This window comes from Simochromis diagramma, unplaced genomic scaffold, assembly GCF_900408965.1.
Source record: "Simochromis diagramma unplaced genomic scaffold, fSimDia1.1 OVJJ01000483.1, whole genome shotgun sequence".
Classification (NCBI taxonomy): Eukaryota; Metazoa; Chordata; class Actinopteri; order Cichliformes; family Cichlidae; genus Simochromis; species Simochromis diagramma.
In genome coordinates this window covers 2,256,851-2,278,827 of record NW_024386835.1, presented here as the reverse complement: position 1 = coordinate 2,278,827, position 21,977 = coordinate 2,256,851, and the positions used below count along the sequence as shown (strand labels likewise).

Sequence of the window (21,977 nt, the reverse complement as noted above, 5' to 3'; positions counted from 1 at the left end):
ATGGTAAAGATGGTCCTGCTGCTGCAGAGGGTAAATAACAGTAGGACTTTGTAGCAGTGTTGAGGGTACTGATCATTAGGATATGCGGTGGATTTGGGGTGTTGAGTGTTTGGGTATCCATTCTGATAATCAAAGTGAAGTATAAAAACTTTGTCCACTTAGACTGCTAGTGAACTTTGACAGCAAGACTGGGTGTTCCCCATGCTAAAAGGTGACCTGTGGCTCTGTATGTCAGTTTTGTCAGGTGTTTTCACAGATTGTTCCATAACAGGACTCACCTTTCTGTTGTTCTGAAAACAAAGTAAACCAGTATTTCCAGTGCATTTTTAAAAAAGTGACTTTGCTGTTCTTTCATTTCTTACCACAAAGTCCCAGTAAAACTTGTTCTAACACTCTTTAAGGCTTGCTGGAGTTGTTAGGCTTCAGTTCACACTTATAGCTACATGCGCCTGAAACCTGGTTTATGTCAGATCATATTGTTGTTTACGAGAGTTTGATGCCTCCCAAACACTAGCGTTTAGGATTGTGCTTAAAAGCCTTTTCACATAAAATACAAGGGTAGCATCTCTTTACTTTTTATCTTTGGTTGTTTTGTGTTTTGACAAGTTCCTTCTTTGAAGACATGTTTTAAACCAAGACGTTGCATAAGTCTAAAAGGTTTACTTAAGTGAAGTAGTTACAGTTAACTGATAATATTTATGTACCCATTAGTCTGCATCTCTTGGTAAACCAGACATCAGAATTGGTGAAAAACTGCTGTTTTCCTAAAAAGTAAATAGGTTAATCAAAGTGGATCTCCTATTTTTCAAAGTAACAGTGGAAAACAAAAGGTTTTAAAAAAGTGATGAATAGGTCAATCTTTTATTCTCTATCAAATGAAATATTTTGTCCCATGGATGGTTAAATAAATATATATATATATATATATATATATATATATATATATATATATATATATATATATTAGGGGTGCAACGATACACAAAATTCACGGTTCGGTTCGGTTCGATACTTTGGTGTCACGGTTCGATATTTTTTCGATACAAAAAATGTTCATGCATTTTTAATTTGTCATTTATTAAAATTATAAATATATATTTTAACTCAAAAGTACAGTTTTTAAATTTAACCCTAACCCTTGTGCGTGTTTTTTATTTTGACAGCGAATGCGCACCTGCGGACCACTTATGTGTAGCCCTGGTTATTTAGCTCATCATATTGCAGCCACAGAAATTCTTTTGTCCATGAACCATAAAGCTGCACTTTCTTTTTGCCTTATAGTCTGATTTGTCATAACTTCTCCGTTTTGTGGTAAGCTTTTCTTTGGCTGTCACTTCTTCACCCTGACCTGTCTTATTTGGCTCAGCAGAACTGAAATGCTTTTATACGCTCACTCACATAAGCTCAGCGATTCTCTGCGCGATCAACCTCTCACATGTTTAAGCTTGCTGCGGGAGATTTCACTTGTCATGTTTGCATAGTAAGCTAACGATTAATAAGACGATGTCAGAGGAATTGGTGCACAAATTATCATCACTCACAGATCAGTGCTGTCGCTCTCTATACACAGTTCGCACGATTGCAAAGTGAAAGCAAAAAAACAAGTGCAAATTCAAACGCGACTTCAATATGTCACATATTGACAGTGGCTCACCGATGCCAATGACATAATTACCCAGCTACATTTCTGAAAGAATGCAAAAGCACTGACATATATTTTTCCTACAATAGCCCGACGGGCAGGGCAGAGATAGATTTTGGTAGCCCGACTGAAAAAATCGCTAGCTCCGGGACGTCGGGCTAGCGATATTGCAAGCCCTGTATCTGATTGAGGAATCACTCATCTTTGGAAAAGAGAGTTTATTACAGAGAAATGTCTCTTTCCAAAATAAAAGCTATACTATCCGCTTCTTCTGGGCTATATTCTCAGCAGCATAAGGAGAATCATGTGCTAACAGCTGTCTAAATGACTCGGCTAAAGTTAGTAACATGCTTGCTTTTTTTTGTCTGCTTCCACTTGTCTTTGCACTAGGATGATGTCGGCGTAAATGTGCAGTCATATTCGTTGTGTTCCCACTAGTGCTTTCAGGTTAATCTCGTTTAAATGACCTTAACGCCACAACACGGCAAATCTCCGTTAACGAGCTACTGCCGATCGCTCCGTGCATGGGGCTAGACGGCAAACACGTTAACGAGCTAACTGCGCTAACACACTAGTTCACACCAATGTAATTGAGCATTGCATGGCACATCCAACATACTGTTTTACTTTAGTCCATGACTCGCTTACCTTCAGGGTCATACGTCACATGAAAACCAAAATAATTCCAAACGCCAGATCTGAATGAGGGTGGGGGAGGTGCCCTGCGCTCTTCCTTCTGACTATGCTGTCTGTGTTGAGCGCTCAGTGGATCTGCGCTCGACAGTGCAGCCTAGGCGGAGTAGTCGAACACAGATTCACTGAGCGCTCAACACAGACAGCATCGTCAGAAGGAAAATTGATAAAATAAATTACAAATGTTGTATTGTTCGATACATATGCGTACCGAACCGAAAGCACTGTATCGAACGGTTCAATATCGATACGAATATCGTTGCACCCCTAATATATATATATATATATATATATATATAACTCTCAAAATCTGGCAAAATACATTTTTTATCACACATTCAGCCTTAATTAAACAGTAACAGCTATTAAAAATGATCTCAGTTGCCAGATTATTAGGTAGACGAGCTGAAACAGAATCCATCCTGAAGTTTTCTCTGTTTAATTAACACATCCAGCTGTGCAATGTTCAAACTACACATAAAACATGTCTGAAACTAGTGTAGAAAGAAGAATTTATTACATGTGTTCTTAGGTCTACCTAATAAACTGGCAACTGATTGTATTAATATTTGATATAACCGATATCATACGTTACTAAATGTATTTTAGGAAAATATTTTGATTGCATACTCCTCAATAGTGAGGTGACTGTTATGCTTTAAAAGGAATCTAAATTTCTACAATGCAGCCAAAGATTTCACACAAGACCACAGTGAAGGCTGATGAGCCTTTTCAGCTGTTATATGTGGTTGAGCTAATTATGTAGTGACTCATGGCGCTTGTGGACTGAACAAAGAGGACTTTGTTTAGTCAGCAAAGATTTTCTGGGAAGTCAGTCGGATGAAGAACAAGTTAGTCAAACTTGTTTTTTCTTCTCTGGAATGAAAAATGATCTTAATCAACCGACCCACAGCACATTGTTACCTTTCTGTGTAACGTGCTGCACACAGTTTCCTGCATCTTCCTACAGTGGAGTCATTAGCTTGTGCCTTGTAAATTGAGATTGTATGAGCCAGCCATTAGCTGCACACTTGACTTAGTACTGTGACATGAGCGTGAAGAGAGTGTTGATTCAGATGGCTGTTTTATTTTACCGAATCCATCTGTTGTAATGTGTTTGAGCTTCATTCAAGTCAGTGAATGTCTTTTTTGTTTTTTTAAGTTTGACGAAGGTGGTGTTATTTTGAAACTCTTTGCCAGTCAGGCCTCATTTGAAGTTGGCACACTTTGCACATGTAAAAAATAAAAGTAATAACAGCTCTTTTGCTAGTTTCTAACCAGACATTAAACCTGTGGTAGATGCAGTAATCACCAAAGGTGAGCTTAAATGCTGAAAGAAGAAGAAGGAATTTGGCACATATCTGCAGAGTGACTAAAGGTTTTCATGGAACGGTGGCCATTTTTTTTCTTTTTCTTTTTATGACCACATTTTCTTCAAGGTTAAAAATGTATGAGGTTGATATTTTCAAATATAACTTTGTGTTTACACTTGGTTTCTGTAGTATGTGCACGAACACATGCATGTTCACCAGAGCATGTTTTAAAAAAATGTTTTTTTCTTCTCATCTTTCTTTTGGCCGCTCACGTTCACATTTGATATCAGCCGCATCATTTCTAATGGTCCTTGACAATCTTCTCATTTCAGAGTTTTCTTAAAGGGAATGGTGTACAGTGCTATATTTATATTTGGAACATATTTATGTTGGAATTGAAATCTTAATTGAGTCGATACACATCAGTGTGGATATGAGTTCATTTTAATGTGTGAGCACACATGATATAATCAGTGTGCAGGGTTGTTTTTAGTGAAATGGTAATTTAATCACTATAAATAAAAGCATATTTTATTTTATATCTTGATTTTGTTTACATGTATTTGCACAGAGCATTTTTCTCATCACAGCAGAGGAACATTCATGCAGGGTTACTATGACTGTGAATAATATTTGATGGGCGGATGGACATTGTCCACAGTAGCCCTGAGGGTTTACAGCGCGATGATACGAGTATGTGTCATGTCTTCATTAAACAAAGCGTTCCATCCTGAAAAAAAGACGTTACGTTTCCTTTTTTTTCTCCTCTCAAATCTGTAGGTTTTTTTTACATCAGCCTGCACGATCAGTACACCTGCCTCCTCTCTTCTGTATATACCACAGGGCATGGTGACTAGTCATACCCATTGCAAACAAAAGTAAAGTACCCTTATACTATCGGTAGAATGCAGCTAGACTATATGTTATATATTCAGCATGAACGTTATATATGTTTTTATGCCTTTACCCCCTCTATGTCTTAATGACTAGTTGTTTAAAAAAAAAAACCTTAGGATGTCTCAGTTTGGCAGTAGCTGTTCTTAGTCACGAGTGGGGTTATGGCTCCACTGAGAGGGATTGGTTTACTGTTACTGTTTTAACACCTACAGTGCCTTGAAAAAGTTTCCATACCACTTAAACTTTTACACATTATACACATACAGTGCTGTTCAAAACATTTTTTGAGCATGCAATTTATTGAAAACAATGCTTAACCTGAAACACATACATACATATACAGCTGATCAAAAGTTTAGGACCACACCTCCAAAAAAAACCATAAACACCCCCAAAACAAAAATCAAAATTCCAAACAAGAACAAGTAATGAGTAGCACCACCGTTATTGTTGATCACTTCACAAATTCTTTGCAGCATGCTTGATGCAAACGTTTCCACGAGGTGAGTGGGAACATTTCTTCAAGTGGTGAAGACAGCTGCACGAAGGGCATCTACTGTCTGGAATTGTTGTCCATTTTTGTAAACTTCCCTTGCCATCCATCCCAAAAGGTTCTCAATTTGATTTAGATCAAGAGAACACGCAGGATGGTCCAAAAGAGTGATGTTATTCTCCTAGAAAAAGTCCCATGTTCCATAAATCAAACACAGACAAAGTCCACCTTTCCAAATATTTATGAAGAAATGGCTGAGTGCTGCTGTTACTGCTGGTTAGAACAGCTGCCTCACAGCAAAAAGGTTCTGGGTTCAAATACACTATCTGGCCTTTGTGTGTGGGCTCTCTTTGGCTACTCTGGCTTCCTCCCACAGTCCAATGACATGCAATTACCGGGTTAGGTTAGCTGGTGATTCTAAATTCCCTATAGGTGTGAATGTGAGTGCGAATAGTTCTCTGGCTCTGTGTTAGCCCTGCAACTTACTGGTACCCAGCATCTAGCTCTATGGGCTCAAACCTCCGCGTAACCCTCATTTAGATAAGAAGAAGAAAATGGGTGGATAAGTGAATTACTGACTCAATAACTGGAAAGATACAAACTTACAAAAACTGTGTGCTAGGAGCTTTATGGCATGGAGTGCCATTTCTGAGCAGCTCATGCAGCTGTAATGTGTAGGTCTCCCATATTTTTGTGCATATAGTGTGTTTAGATATGACAGTCATTTGCCATCATGCCATTGCTGTTCACCTCAATAAGCAATTCAAAAAGCAAGTTAAAATGGATTAACATAGCCATGGAGTATTGTATTATTATACAACCCTACATTATTAATTTATTATAGTTAAGCTAAGATTTTGTGAACTTGATACAAACTGATGCTACAGAAATACTTCAGATTCCATGATATAATCTCGGTTAATATAGACAGGTTTCTTGTTTCCAGCTAAAGTTACAGTGCAAACACATTCTTTAGAGTATATTTTTCAGTCCCCCATCAGTAACGTAAATTCTCTGCACTGTCATTAAGCAGTTTGTACACATTTGTGAAACATTCAAACCAGAAGACGTTTGCATTTCTCAGCAAAAAAGAGGTTTTATTCATATTTGTACACACTACATACACTAGACTAAAACTAGACATTTATATTTATGTGTATGTAAATCTCATCCCCATGTCAGTTTTGACTCATTAATTCTTGACATATTAAAGGCAGAGATTTAGTGTAAGTGGAAGGGTTGTCAGGCTCTTCTGCTGATGAGCAAAACAACTGGGGAAAGAAAGAACCAAATTACTCTCAAAGTTTCTACCTTGATCGGAATGGATACGCCTGCAGCACACCAAATCTGCAGAAACACTCCTTCACCAGTACCTCTGTCACTGTTGATGCCCATTGATCATGGGTTGGGATGGCTTGGGTATATTTTGAAGACACATCTATTAACTAACTTTTCAGTCATGGCCTACTTCAAAGCCTAAAACTCCAACTTCATAGAGCAGTTATTATGCATGTTACTCTCTGTAGGCCTAATGTGATGGCTAGCAAATGTTATAGGTCAGCTCTTCCCGGTCTATTTTTGAGAGAGCACTTTGCCTGTTCTCAGATGATGATTCAATTTATTTATGTTTGTACATTTGGTTTCTGAATATTTGATTTGTAGATTCTCCCTTGTGTTAGACCACTGGAAGGAGGCCCTTTTTCAAACTGCAGATCACCAGTGTGTTTCTGTGGTAGGGTTAACCACAAAGGATGGAGGACAGGTAAGGGACAAAGGAGAGGGAAGTGAAGAAAGTGACAGTAAAGGTATGTGACTCACGCTGTAGGTGACGTCAGATGCCGGAGATTTGGAGGAGAGAAAGCAAATGGTAGCTTAGAATGGTGCAGTGAGCTCAAGGGGGCGGTAACGGGGGCAGGTGAGCCACAGGCGGTAGTGATTGTTTAATAACAGTGTTTCTTTCTATTTGTCTATATAGTGACGGCAGAGTCGAGCAGGAGGGAGAGCTAATGGATTGGATTTATATAATAATAATAATAATAATGGATTGGATTTATACAGCGCTTTTCAAGGCACCCAAAGCGCTTTACAATGCCACTATTCATTCACTCTCACATTCACACACTGGTGGAGGCAAGCTACAGTTGTAGCCACAGCTGCCCTGGGGCAGACTGACAGAAGCGAGGCTGCCATATCGCGCCATCGGCCCCTCTGGCCATCACCAGTAGGCAGTAGGGTAAAGTGTCTTGCCCAAGGACACAACGACCAGGACAGAGAGCCCGGGGATCGAACCGGCGACCTTCCGGTTACAGATACGCTTCCTGGACATCCAGAAACGTGGAGAAACGTGAACATTTTATTTGTACTGTATAATCTGCAGATTCTGACCGAAATCTGCAACTATCCTTTGAAGCACTGCTCTTCTCTAAAACAGCAATAATGATAATTATTAAGCCATACGTAAATAACAAAATAGCTTTACAACTTAAAGCAAAACTGGGAAACGTGAAGTTCGAAACAAGTCTCTATATTAAGAGCCATCAGTCAAACAATATTTTTTGGTCTGGATCTAAACAGAGCACGTTGTGTGTGACGTGCTGCTTTGAGGGTTCACACTAGAGTGTGTTTGCTGTCACATTTTATTTGTAGTGTGAACAAGCAGACAAAAAAATTGGATTTGATCAAAAAATCGGAATTGAGCATTAAGACCTGCAGTGTGAACGTAGCCTTTCTTGTGTTTTTGAGAATATCGACTGAGAACATGCCATTTTCAAGCTGCCAAAAAGTGATTGTGGCCTATAACTTGTCACTGAAACAATTTTTATGCTTCAGACTTGCTAGATTTCATTCAGAAGGGTTATATGTGACACATTATACTGCAAACTTCAAGCTAGCCTTCATTGGACAGTGCATAGAAACTCAAATGTCCAAAACCTTGTAGTTCAGAAAATAATCAAAAAAGGAGTAATGGCCTGATGTAAACAGGTGGGAAGAAGCTAGACTTTCTGCTGAAAAGTTCTCTTGTGGTCCTCTATAGCCTTGGTGGTGGGACCTTCCGTGTGCTGCGATTATTTATGCACCCATGGTTTGAGCTGCACCATAGTATGAGTAAATGGGTGACGGTGAGCTGCACATATCAGTTGATATCAGTGATTTTCTGGGCCTGGACTTAGTACACCCATACAATTCCTGTGAAATGGTCAGAATCTGTTCTGGATTGTCTTTTCCTCTTAAGGCTGATACTCAGTGGCAACTAGTAGTGATATATATGAGTGAGAGAAAGTGAGACATTTCACAATTTTGTCAGATAAATGCTTCAAATCTACAATCCATTGTCAGGTCCAAGCTGCGTCTCCTCCAAAAAGCAGACATTGGAAACAGTAAAGGGAATGCCTACTTACACTTGCCATTAGCCAGTCCTTTCATGAAAACACGTAACACAAAATTTACGATTCAGTCATTTTTTCCCCACTGTGCTATTTGAACATCATTTGTTCAAATAAGGATGGGTAGGGCTTAGCCAATTTCATACCAGCCACCTCTGCTGATACTTATTCTCTTCCCTAGGCTCCCCGTCTAGATGGTCATAAATAAAAAGCGTTTGTTCGGCTGGCGAAAGATGTCGTCCCCTTAACAAGTCTGAACCCTTATCCACCCACTCAACAATACTTACAGCAGTCTTACCCCTGAACTATGGGCATTTCCTTTTACGAGTAAAGTAAATCAGTCTCTCAGTTATTGGAACTGAAATAGAAGAGTACCCTGAGTAGAGAGATTGGTGAAAACAGCACTGATCCCAAGCTGATCAGGTTCACGCTCTTGCCAAATTCGCCGATTCTGTACTTGCAGTTGGGTAGCAAGTCCTTTAGCTGGGCAAGCTCTTCCTCCATAAGAAAATAGAAGAGGAAATTAAAGTACCACCTTATAATTCAGATGTCCATCCTGGAGCTGCTGTTGGAAAAGGAAAAGTACAAATGCAACTATCCTGTCAATAACACCAGAATGTGGCAGCGTGACTGAGGAAAAATGACAGAATAAGTACCAAATTCCAGGACTCAGGGAATAGGCAACAGCTGCTCCTTATAACCAACCACTGATTAGATATCTAGTAGAGGGGTGAATGTTCGTGCTGCGTTCATAGACACCATGTGGGAACAGAACATCTTCTACAAAATCTAACCCTTCAGCTACTCTCTTCAGGGGTATCCACAGGAGCTCATCTGCCTGTATTTCACCTTGCATGCTCTCCTGTCACACCAGCCCTCTACATGTCCTCTTTCACTACCTTCATCCTCATAATAGATCACCCAGTTGAAAAGGTCTCTTATGTTCTTTGATTTTGAGCATTTCAAAAACTTTTCCAGCCTTCTTGATGCATCTGTAGACACTTTAGAAACTTGATAGCATTAAATTCAATCTTGTCATTTTTTTTAATTTCAACGTTTGATTAGTTGTTTTGTACTATTTTACATCCAAAAACAACTTGTCCTTCCATATGCTGCTCCCATCTTGTTCTCAGGTTAGCCACAGTCTTCTCAGTCTCAATATTTTACTAGTCGCCAGGGTTGGCCCACTGATCACTTTAACAGTTATAGTATCGGATGGAAATTTGTTGATACAGTTGGCCTAGCATACAAGTAGCCATACTAGTAAGGATTGTAACACTGAATGTATGAGATAATAAAAATACAAATGTCTAACATTTGGCAGTTTTAATACACAATACAAACAACTGAAAAGAGGCAGCAGAATTGTATTTACAAGATATCCGAGGTAACAGATGCAGACTTTTTAATACGAAAACACTACTGTGTCTGGAAAAAAAGAGTGTGTATGTGATTTACATCTCATATGAGATTATTTTTCATAACAGAATGCAGAGTCAGGATTTTTAAAACTCATTTACTCAGGTAACTCCGTCGCAACTTAATCTGTGCTATTTTACAATAAATCAAAAACATATTGACACAATAATTATGTACATGTTGACTTGCAAGTACCCACAAGCATTCACAAAATTTACAAATTCAGCCCTTTAAGTGCATGTTTGCATTAACGTGGTGCACTGAATCTGATTGACACTGTAGATTTATTTGATTTCCTTTGCCAAGTTGAGATATATTAAATCCAGTTACTGTCAAAAAAAAAAAAAAAAAGTATTCAAATTTTTTCTGTTCTCTTCTGAATTCACAGGACATTTGTGAAAAAACAAAACAAAAACTATATATCAACTGCCAGTGTGTGCAGACACTGAATCTGTTTACTTGTTTGTTTTCACCAAATGGATCAAATCAGAAAGCTTCGAGGATCAGTGGAAACTGGAATTTGAGGGTTTTATCTTTTGTTTTCAACATTTTTTTTCTTTTACTTTTCAGTAAAAAGAAAGAAAGAAAGAAAGAAAGAAAGAAAGAAAGAAAGAAGAAAAAAAAAACGAACAAAACAACCTGTGCAGACACTCATACAATCTGCTGAAGTAAACAGAATTCCCTTGTTGACTCACACTACGGACGTCTCTGTCAATGGCAACACAGAAGACAAACACAAGTAATAATTTAATTGAGGATAAACAGTGTGCTGCAGACGACGTCGGAACTAATCGTGAATATTTAGTAAAACTGAAAACAAAAACTGAATCCCGTCAAAAAGGGGAAAATGCATAACTTCAACTGCACAAGTACAGCTGACACATTGTGCAACATATAAACGTTGCCCCATTAAAGACACTTGCATTATTGCCTATTCAAGCCACATGAACACATTTTCTGAATGTGTAAACAGCACAGGTTTTAACAGCAATGACCAAATCAAGTGGGCTTTCTCAAAATTATGACTAAACCTTAAGAGTCCTCCTCCCTCCTGCTCTCCATAGGAGTGCAACATCACAAAGGGTCACTCTGAATGAGCTCATATATCCACGTCATCTGAATCAGAGGAGCTGGATGACTTTGACTCCTCCTGGGAATCTCCCCAAACAAATCTATAGTTGTTCTCCAACTCCTGCTGCCTTTTCTCCTCTTTATAAACCTCTTCAGTGCCTCCAGTCTGGTGGTGGTCAGGGGGGGGGGGGGGGGGGGGGGGGAGAGTAAAAACAGGAATGGGTTAAAAACGAAAACAACAAATCGAATCCACTTTGCTGCTAGAAGATTCATCAAATCTTGCGCTAACACTCAGCTGCCAATCAAAATTCAGCAAAGTGATGCCTACAGAGCAGGATGAAAAATATAAAAGTCCTCTACTGTTTAATTTACCATGAAGATAATAAGAATAAGACCAAAAAAATGAAATTGCACATTTGAGAGTGTAGGATCTTCTGTTACATAAAGATGACACAGAAATCTGTACCATAAAGTCCAAACATGTAACCACAGTGCTCATGGAAGCTTATAAGAGCACCTTTCCTGAGCCCTCAGTCACACAGGTCTAGAGACCAGTTGGCAACTACCGTATCTGGCAATAATCGGTCGCAAAGGAAACTGTACCTACCAACGAATTGAGTAACTAGCCAGCAGCTCTTAATAGTGATGGAAATAGTTGCTTTTGGGTAGTGTGGCAGGAAATTGCACACACTATATTGCAAAGACAGAGGGGGGACGGGAATTCACTTAACATAAACAAATCTGTATTTAGAGTACAGCCAGTAAAAGAAGCAGAAGTGAAAGCTGGCTCCACTTCAACATACACCAGGAAAAAGAGATGATGTGGCAGTCATGAGGGTCTGCTGTGAAAGTGGCATTGACCTTTTCACCTGGTGACAAGGACATTTTGTTCCTTCTTTTCTTTAATACTGCGTCCACAAATTCTGTTGAATTGTGCTTACTGACATCTCAACCGATGCCCCCAGCCTGAATAAACTTTAAATGTGTCATAACTACAATCCAATGAGCTTTTGGTTTCTGTAATTAATTTCTGTGAAAGCAGACAAACACACAAGAACAACAGCACACTCTGTTCTTTCTTGCAGACAGGAAAACACTCAGCAAACTGTACAGCGCTTCCGTCAGACACAGTCCAAGTCTGCAAGCAACAGCTAGAAGCATTCAAAGGAACCCAATAGAAGTACTACTTCAGTTACCAGGAGATTAATGAGTAGCTCCCTGAAGGACTTTGTATCTTCCTCAGTCAGCCACTGATCACCTGCCTCTTCTGCGTTTTTTCGTGTCAAGATCTTCACTTCGATTTTTCCTAACAACAAAGAAAAACAGACGGAAGACAAAAAAGGTTCAGCAGTTACGCCTAACACATCCAAATGGCGTAAGAAAACTGCTGAACGAGTCAACAATGACAACAGGATGATTGACATGAATGACACAAACATATGAGTGGAAAAACACAGCACACCTGGCTGAGATATGTTCTTTGATTAAGGTGAGCTTTAAGCTTGCTATTATTTTTTTCCTTAAATGAAAACATATTTTTCAAAATCTTCTCTTTTTAACTCATTAGACAGGTTTTTATTTTACATAGGATACGAAGAGAAATACAGTGCTGTACACTGAAGATAACAGATGGAAGAGAGAAAAGGCCGTGAGTGTTTCGGGCACTCTCCCTTCATACCTTCGGCCTTCAGTCCTGCCTTCTCTAGCTGTTCTTTAACCACGTCCTTTATGTGCTGCCACTGCGGGTCTCCTTCGCCCACCTCCTGAACTTTCACCTCCCCATCAGGGTTGATACCCGTCTTATACTTAGTTATTTTGATCTTAACATGGTCGTCAGCTGCTTGGTCTAGGGTGACGAGACAAAAGAGGGACAAACAAGACAGTTCACCTCAAAACCCACCAGTAGGGCCACGAGATGAAGGAGGCAAGAGCCTCCCATAGCATTGTGTTATGAACATAGATTAAAATACTGTGTCTGATTTCAGAAATTTTAATTTAGATTTAGATTAATGCAATCAAAAGTCACCCACGGTGACATTAATGGCTGGAGAAGAAAGACTGCAACTGACCAAAAGTGATCTGATAACATAAATTCTCTGAATTCTTCAAATTCCATGTGTGGATCTTTCCTGAGATGGAGAATGTCGTAACACACATCTACTGCACAGACTGATGAATTATGAAGATGATTATACACAGAGGGTGTGGACATGCACATGACTACAAAAGGGTCAAGCCCCCTGGTTACCTGGGTGCTTCGGAGCCAGGCTGGGGCTCCCCCGGGCTGGGTCGCTGGCTCTTTGGCCTCCGGACGTTTTCTGCTCTGGGTCCTGAACGTCTTTCTCCTCCAAATGATCGAGTAGCTTATCCAGCGTCGTCTCCAGTGTCTGTGTTGCCTGAGTGCGGTCAAACTCCCCTTTCAGACCCTCTGTCTCGAGTTCCTGTTGAGCCTACAACACAGATAGAGCCAAGCAACGCCTAAAGTTGGTATTTAGTTTGGTCTTTTCCTTGTTACGCATCTGTCTAATCAAATTTTAGGTATCAACTTTATATATATATATATATATATATATATATAGTCTTAAACCTCGTTTATGATGTTGTCAAACTCCTTCTGCATTTCCTCCTTTATCTCTTCAATTTTATCTGAAGGCACAGAGAGGTCAGCCATCTCATCCTCAAACTCCTGTAGCACAGGGTCCTCTTCATCTTTCTCCTCCTCGTCAAGTTTCTCCGTTACTCTGTTGTGTCGTGCTGTCTCTTCTCTACTTTTGGCTTGATCTTGTGCTTTCTAAAAATAAAAACAAAACAAAAAAGGATTGGAAAGCCTATGCACTGCCAAGAGAAAAAAGGCAGTCATTTGCTGTCACTAACAACAGCAAATACTGACCTTCCTGTTACTCTCCTTAAGGTGCTGGACAAATTTCATCAGGTCTGCTGGGTCAGTGATGATTTTAAAGTTGAATTTTTCTACTAAAAAAGAAGAATATCAGAGAAGAAAAAGCTCCAGCTTGTATTTGCTTTGTTTTCTTTCTTTTTTTAAAAATAAGCTGTGCACTAAAACAGCACTATCTTTCTCAGTACCTTCATCACCATCATCTATGATTTCATTGTCTGCATGTGAGGTATGGCCACCATCTGCTGCCTGTCAGAAAGAGGAAAAATCAGGTTAGAGGGAGGAAATGGTGACAGAAAGCATCCGACTGCCCCCTCTAGTGGTTAAAAAAGCCAGATCGCACTGTCAAAAATACCTGGAAATTCAGTATTATACGATATACACAGTACTACATTTAATAATAATCAAAAGTGTAAGTAACAGTAGAATGATAATCAGAAGGTGTCAAAAATGTACCAAAATGAACATGTCATTGGACCTTGCAGAGCCAATTACAAATGTATTTTTATGGCTACATTTCAATTTGAGTTACTCACTGTTGTGTGTTTCTACCAAGAAGACAGACCATTGCATCCAGAATTGAATTCAAAATCCTGCTCCTCACATACAAGGTCTTAAATAATCAGGCCCCAGCTTATCTTAATGACCTTGTAGTACCATATCACCCTATTAGAGCACTTTGCTATCACACTGCAGGCCTACTTGTTGTTCCTAGAGTATTTAAAGGTAGAATGGGAGCGAGAGCCTTCAGGCCCCTCTTCTGTGGAACCAGCTTCCAGTTTGGATTCGGGAGACAGACACTATCTCTACTTTCAAGATTAGGCTTAAAACTTTCCTTTTTGGTAAAGCATATAGTTAGGGCTGGACCAGGTGACCCTGAATTCTCCCTTAGTTATGCTGCAATAGACGTAGGCTGCCGGGGATTCCCATGATGCATTGAGTTTTTCCTTTCCAGTCACCTTTCTCACTATGTGTTAATAGACCTCTCTGCACTGAATCATATCTGTTATTAACCTCTGTCTCTCTTCCACAGCATGTCTTTTATCCGGACTTCCTTCTCTCACCCCAACCGGTCGCAGCAGATGGCCGCCCCTCCCTGAGCCTGGTTCTGCCGGAGGTTTCTTCCTGTTAAAAGGGAGTTTTTCCTTCCCACTGTCGCCAAAGTGCTTGCTCATAGGGGGTCATATGATTGTTTGGCTTTTCTCTGTATCTACTGTACAATATAAAGCGCCTTGAGGCGATTTTTGTTGTGATTTGGCGCTATATGAATAAAATTGAATTGAATTGCACCTGCTATACCTGATTCTCCTGTTGGAAAGTAGATGTTCTTGAACTTGCTGGCTTTGTCACTCCCTCCCAGAAGTCAGAGTCTTCTGCCTCATCTGACTCTCCATCTTTAGATACATCAGCAGGACCTGTTTCAAAACCAGAAATAGACACTCGTGTCAGAATCAGAATTAATACACACACGCCCATTATGGATGGATCGGCACTTTATTATTAGGTGCACTGACAAGTTACTACTGCGGGGTCGTTTGCCTCATAAGCATAAAAAAAAACTCACCTTTTCTGCGACTGCTAGGCGATGTCTCCTCTGCTGTTACCTTTACTGCACCATCTCCTCCTTCATTACCAGCTAACATCTCATCAAGACTCCTTAATTCTTCCGAGATCTGCTCCACTTTACGCTTTGTGTCCGCTGGGAACGGAAACAGGATGATTGGCAGAGGAATCAACCACAAGACAAAGGAGAGAGCAAGCTTGAAGTTTGAAAGCCAAGTTAGCTTCTTAGCTGGTATTTTTATTAAAAAGACCACAATCTGTTTTAAAATGCGAAAAATAAAAAAATCAAGAGGCCTCCAAGATGCATTGCTTTGCCCTTCAATGTTTTTTTATTCACTCACAGACTTGTGCCTTGACGTAATCCATGTACTGTTGGGCACTTAGTGCTGGCTGGCACACAATGCCCTGAGGCTTGGCAGTGGATGGTGGCCGCAGGAATGGGTGCTGGCAGGTGCGACTGGTGTGAATCGTCAGCACATATCGACATGACTGAGGTTCATCTACTCGCGCAATGTAGTCACCTGAGCCTTCTTCACATACAAACTGGAAACAAAACAGAGCAAAAGTATGCAAACTACTTTGAGCTGAATTAAATGCCCAACTGTTTGGGCGTTGCTGGGTTGCAACATATTTGGTTCTTTTTTCTTTTCTTTTTTTTTTTTTTAGGTGAAAATGTTTAAATACAGTAAATAAACAGGGAATTAATCAACTGTTACAAATGCCAAAACACAGACAGATCAGTATAACCAACATTGGCCAATCTCTGCTTTATTCATGTCTTAACAGGTGCTTACGACTGCCAATACCTTGGTGACTGAGAATTTACAGAGAACCTTTTTCCTGTTTGTGAAATGTTTCCTATGTGACTAACACACACAACTGACAACTCAAATACTTTGACTCTACTCTCTTAAGGTTTCCTTCTGATCACTCTTCCACAGACCCCGATCATTTTCAGATCTTTAGTGAGTTCCTAAGAGGATTCCAGAGTTATTGAGTTTCACTACAACATCTGTGTAATCAGAGAATTATCATCTTCTGATAAACTTAATCTCCTGTAGAAGGGCTAAAGAGTCGACTAACGCCGTATCTCAAAACAAACAGCTGTATATGAATATCTGGGGACCGGGAAGCTTTCTGGATTTTATTTCTTCTCCTCTTTTAGTTCTTGTTCTAATAATCAGTCTCATCTGAGTGTGCAGTTACGTGGCGATTGTGGCTCAAGAGTTGGGAGGTCGCCTTGTAATCGGAAAGTTGCCGGTTCGGGCTCCGACAGTCTCGGTCGTTGTGTCCTTGGGCAAGACACTTCACCCGTTGCCTACTGGTGGTGGTCAGAGGGCCCGGTGGCGCCAGTGTCCGGCAGCCTCGCCTCTGTCAGTGCGCCCCAGGGTGGCTGTGGCTACGATGTAGCTTGCCATCACTGGTGTGTGAATGTGTGTGTGAATGGGTGGATGACTGGATATGTAAAGCGCTTTGGGGTCCTTAGGGACTAGTAAAGCGCTATATAAATACAGGCCATTTAAGTCCCCATGTGAGCAAAGCACTTGCCTAAATTAATCTCAAAACCATTAGTTTTCAGATGGCAATTTGTCTTTTAATTAGTTTGGGGGTTTAGGGTTGTTTAGCACTAAAAAACTGGCTGCTCCATGAGATTAAGACAGTTGACTAGATGACGGGTTCCTTCATTTAATAAGGTCAAACAGGTTTACTTTTTGGACCCAATAAAGTATCAGGATGAGCAAAATACTTCACATGCCAAACTTTGTGTTTGGCATGTGAAGTATTTTTAGCTCTTTTAAGTACACAAAAAAGCATGCTGTCATAATCTGAACTAATGTCTAAGTCACAGTTTTCATTTTTCCAGAAAAACTAGCCAGCGTCTCCCACCTGACCTCCCTCAAAACTATTCATAAATATTTCGACACAGAAGGAATCGCAAAGATGACTCTGGCATTAAAGTGGAGGTAAAAATGGAGACAGTTAAGATGCTATAACTTGTTTTGACTAGACTACACTACAACAAAGAACAATAATAATTTCTTTACAAATTAAAACTCAACTGAGCCTTTTAAGCAAAGCAAACATAAAACATATTCATGTTCAAAATGTCTGCTGCTTGGGATATATTTAAAAGTGAAAGGCTTGTAAATCTGCACAGGCATTTTGCATATGAGTGTTTGGATAAGCAAGAAGAAAGTCAAAAATCAAAAAGAAAAAAAAAAGTGAAACACGCAAATCATCTCAAGCAGGATGAGTTCCAAATGTAAATATCTCACCCGGACTTCAGTCTCTCTGGGATTTCCATTTAGGTCACACTTAGAGCCATTTACATAGGTCTGGCTGTGGTACCTCTTTAGCCTGTGCTGTTTGGAGGCCTGAGAGAAAAAACACAATGGATGCACCCACGATTGTTTGGTTCATATTGTACAGTCATGCAAATCAGCCACAACATAGAGGCAACTTTACCTTTGCTGTTTCATTGCTCCAATCAAATTCTGACTCATAATAACCCAGGAAGAGAATGTCCCCTTTGATCTCTGTGTCTAAGGACAAAAGAACAAAATTTGTCAAAAACAATAACTGAAAGCCTCTTGTAGGTTAAAAAACAAAAAAAACAAAACAAAAAAAACAGAGAAGTGGCCTCTCACCTTCAAGGTGGTATTGTCTGATATGCTGGCCATGGCAGAACTCGTACGTCCACCAGTCCTTCGTCTGCAGGACAGGTATTTCTGTTAGACTTTGACACAGTGCCTAAGCCTGAAACGGTCCCACGCACATATTTGTAAATAGGGCTGCCACAAACGATTATTTTGATAGTCGACTAGTCACCGATTATTTTTGCGATTAGTCGACTAATCAGATCATGCATCCATTGGACATACAGCGTACAGCTTATTGCACCAGCACGCATCTGCTCTTATATAACTATCATTAGCTTAAAGCTTTAAGTGTTTAAGGTATGTGCTAACTAAAAATAAAGACAAGATGATAGTTTATTAAATTTTAATGAAATCTGCAGGTTGTTTCGGTGAAGTTTAACAAACTCCTTGCTATCTAAAATATAACAGGACACCGGAGTATATTCTCGAGCATCTCACACTTCTGATAATCAGCTGTCTGCTTGACATTTATTCAGCTGTGTAAAAACTATAACTTTAATCTCAGCCAAACCAATTTACTCAGGAAAAAATAAAATACTAAAAAAAAAAAAGCCAAACAATAACATTTTTAAGTTATCTAAGTGACTTATGTATGTTTAACCTGAGTAGCGAAAGACCGCGGTGGGTTTGAAAACGATTTGCCGGGAGTCCGGTGCTCTCACGGGCTCTAGTGAGCCTTGCCCCCAGCTAGCTATCGAGCTAGTGGGTAACAGACGTCTCCGAAAACGTCGGAGCGCTTTTGAAAATATGTGGTGTCTTGATAAACTGAGCAGATATTTGAGGTTTACACAGCTACATTCTCGCCTGAAAATATGTTAAACGTTTATTTTGTGACCCAGAAAGAATAATAAGAGTAATATTAAAACTAACTAGCTGCCGCTATTGTTGGAAACTGAGCTGGGCTGCGCTATGAATTCTGGGACAGAGCTACTTCTTCGGGGTTTAACGGCAGCTGGCATCCTTGTACATGCAGTGCTGCCATCTTCTGTTTCAGTCTGTTATTACACTCTTAAATACTACTACTTATTCCTGTGTCTTTTGTGATCTTACAAAGCTTCAAACGACGCGTAATCGTGACTAGTCGACTAATCGTGGCAGCCCTATAAATGAGGACTATTTTTCAGGAAGTCTTGTGGTTTAATCAGATGTAACTTTGAAAATCTAAGTCAGACTCCCATGTTGTTTTTAGAGAATATGCTCTTTTCTTCTGGCAGCCCTTCCAAACAAGTCATACTTGTTCAGTCTTTTTCTAACTGTACTGTTGTGAACTTTGGGGTGGCTGTAGCTCAGGTGGCAGAGCAGGTCAGCCACTAATCAGAAGATTGGTGGTTCGATCCCAGGCTGCCTCCTGGCTGCATGCCAAATATCCTTGGGCAAGATACTAACCCCATGTTTGCCTACTGGTGGTGGTCAGAGGGCCCGGTGGCACCAGTGTCCGGCAGCCTCGCCTCTGTCAGTGCGCCCCAGGGTAGCTGTGGCTACAACGTAGCTTACCATTGCCAGTGTGTGAATGTGTGTGTGAATGGGTGAATGACTGAATGTAGTGTAAAGCGCTTTGGGGTCCTTAGAGACTGAGTAAAGCGCCATACAAATGCAGGCCATTTACCATTTTAACATTTAACATTCTAACTGCGGCCTGTGGAGTTTGAGCTAGTCTCTTGGGTATTTTTCCAGTTTCTCTGAGGACTGCACAGGCTGACCTTGGGTTTTACTGGGACATCAAGTCCTGGGAATATTGGCGGCTGTCTCAAATGTTGGGAAAAATTCTTACTGTAGAATGATGGAGTTCATTTTGAAGGCAATAGCTTTATAACTCATCAAGACTGATGGGCAGAAACAACTGATTCTTTGAGATCTTTGGTATTGTTTTTCCTCGTTGGTACTGTGCTAACACACCTGAATGCTCCAGAGCACATGATCAATTAATCAAGCACATTTGATTAACAGTACCAGGCTGTGACTTAACCTCTTTATGCCTATGGAAGCGGAAAGTGAGACAAACTTTCTTTGTCTCATGACTATACAAAAAACACATTGTAAGGAGATACATGGATAAGATGCACTGTTAGCAAGAAGATAGTGATAAAGTACTTGTGGGCTTTTGGGTAAACCTTAAATTAACACATAAGCTGAACAATTGAAAACACAGGTACATTAACAGATGTGTGTCTCTTAGATATACTGCTTTTGTACCCAGTCACTGATGCAGACGAACAACCTTTAATCCAATGAATACTGAATCAAGAGCCTCCCAGTGTTGTTTCTGGCAAGCTTCTGGGGCATCCATGTGTGTCTTTAAAATAGTTTACTTAAGCTGGCAAATATACACACGCTTTCGGTGTGTTTTGCTCTTGTGTTCTTATTGTTGTATTATTATTGTAGTCACACCACTGTGTAAACAGCTTAAGCATTTCACTGTTGGATTACACAGATAAGTAGTTAAGGACCAACCTTGAGTAGACATGGGGCATTGTGCATGGGCTTGAGCAGGTCTGGGATATCTGGCCCAGTGTAACCCTCCGAGTCAGGCTCAGTGGCGGGATCCTGATGAAAACGCACAGCCTGGGCTGGAAGTCGACACTCATAGAGCTGTTTGTACTTACTGGACACCATCATAACCTCCTCTGTCTTAGTCTACAAACGTAAGACAGACATGGAAAAGGGGGTGAATTTAATCTTGACACACATGTTCACACATTACCAACGCATCACGTGAATGCAAACAGATAAAAACATGGTTTGCGGCTTTACTTTTAGCTAGTTATAGACCTGTGGCAATTAACATAACAGCTGTCACAGCATGCTGTGACGTACTTCACCTGAGAATTACTAGTCTTCATGTAACTCTATAAGATTTATTTTAATATGTTTTGTGCTTTTATGACATCAGGTCTCACGCTTTGTGAATTATTTGACACTATGAATAGTAAATAAATAACGCTAGCTCATATTTAAGCTAACAAGCTATATCCGTTAGCATTTTCTGACTCACCTGCCCCAGGATGACAGGATCGGGAAGAATCTGAATCCCATATTTCATGTCATTAAGCTCCTCCAAATTCAAGAAGCCCGGGACACGGAGGGGACATGTCAACAAGAAAACGTACAGTCTCTTTAACAACCAAACCAAGGAAGCAGCCATCATTGACTCTCGCCTCTTACCCCTGTCTGACAGCAACAACACACAATGCCTGACATGGTAGCAGCGGATTGGTCGAGGTGAAAAGCCCTGCTTTGTCATTGGCCAATTTCCAAGTCAATCAAAGTTTTTCCCGAGTTCTGAGGTGCGTTTGGTTTTCATACCAGCGGAGAGACAATGAACGGCGTGTTTGTGCTATATTTAGCACGCTAATGAATAACAGCACATCTCCGCTGTCACCGCCTGTCTTGCGATGAAATAGGCTCACACATAAGCACGAAGGCAAGGCGGACTGTCGCATGGTAAAATGTTTGGTGGGGGGTGTCTTCGTTTGTTTCATTTTGTTTTGATGCAAAGCAGTCCCAAGTAACTGATTTTAAAGGTTTACAATAACAATTAGGTAAAATAATGACAAAACAATAAAACGATTCATATGATACCCAAAAAGTACACACCGAGCTGAGCGAAAAGTGCAGTCAAACTACTGGGTTTAAATATCTGGTGAGGAAAAAATCAAGACAGTTCCTTGAAGAAAAAAAGCATTCCTTAACAGAATACCAGAGAGGAGGGGAAGTACAGAGGGTGAGATACTATAAAAGCTGAATAAGCAGTACACATATTTATCGACTGTGTGCACAGACGCCCACACACACACACCCACACCAATCTAAACATGTATGTAGACATAAATCTTATTGTTTGATCATAATTCTCCTTTTTTTTTTTTTTTTTTTGAGAAATCGTGCAGTCAGTTCAGTGTTATCCTCTCCTCTATGTCTGTGTGTGTGCGTGCTCAGCTGACTGACCG

General features: G+C 40.2%; 1 protein-coding gene across 4 annotated transcripts; it reads right to left on the bottom strand.

Annotated features, from left to right (window-relative positions):
• Nucleotides 1-9,441: 9,441 nt before the first annotated feature.
• On the bottom strand, nt 9,442-21,429 carry os9 (OS9 endoplasmic reticulum lectin). Of its 4 annotated transcripts, none has more exons than XM_040028784.1 (15): nt 21,023-21,429; nt 20,482-20,664; nt 18,019-18,082; nt 17,837-17,913; nt 17,647-17,745; nt 15,712-15,913; nt 15,372-15,506; nt 15,107-15,201; nt 13,996-14,056; nt 13,802-13,884; nt 13,499-13,702; nt 13,160-13,361; nt 12,590-12,757; nt 12,108-12,217; nt 9,442-11,077 (listed from the first exon to the last, which is right to left on the bottom strand). In XM_040028784.1, the coding sequence occupies exons 1-15, from the start codon at nt 21,269-21,271 to the stop codon at nt 10,940-10,942; spliced, it is 2,070 nt and encodes a 689-aa protein (XP_039884718.1). In that variant the 5' UTR covers nt 21,272-21,429; the 3' UTR covers nt 9,442-10,939. The 4 variants fall into 4 exon arrangements, with proteins under 4 accessions (XP_039884718.1, XP_039884717.1, XP_039884716.1 ...); XM_040028783.1 differs by having other exon boundaries at nt 13,802-13,881; nt 15,107-15,222; nt 21,023-21,428; XM_040028782.1 differs by having other exon boundaries at nt 15,107-15,222; nt 21,023-21,427.
• Between the last annotated feature and the right edge of the window lie 548 nt (nt 21,430-21,977).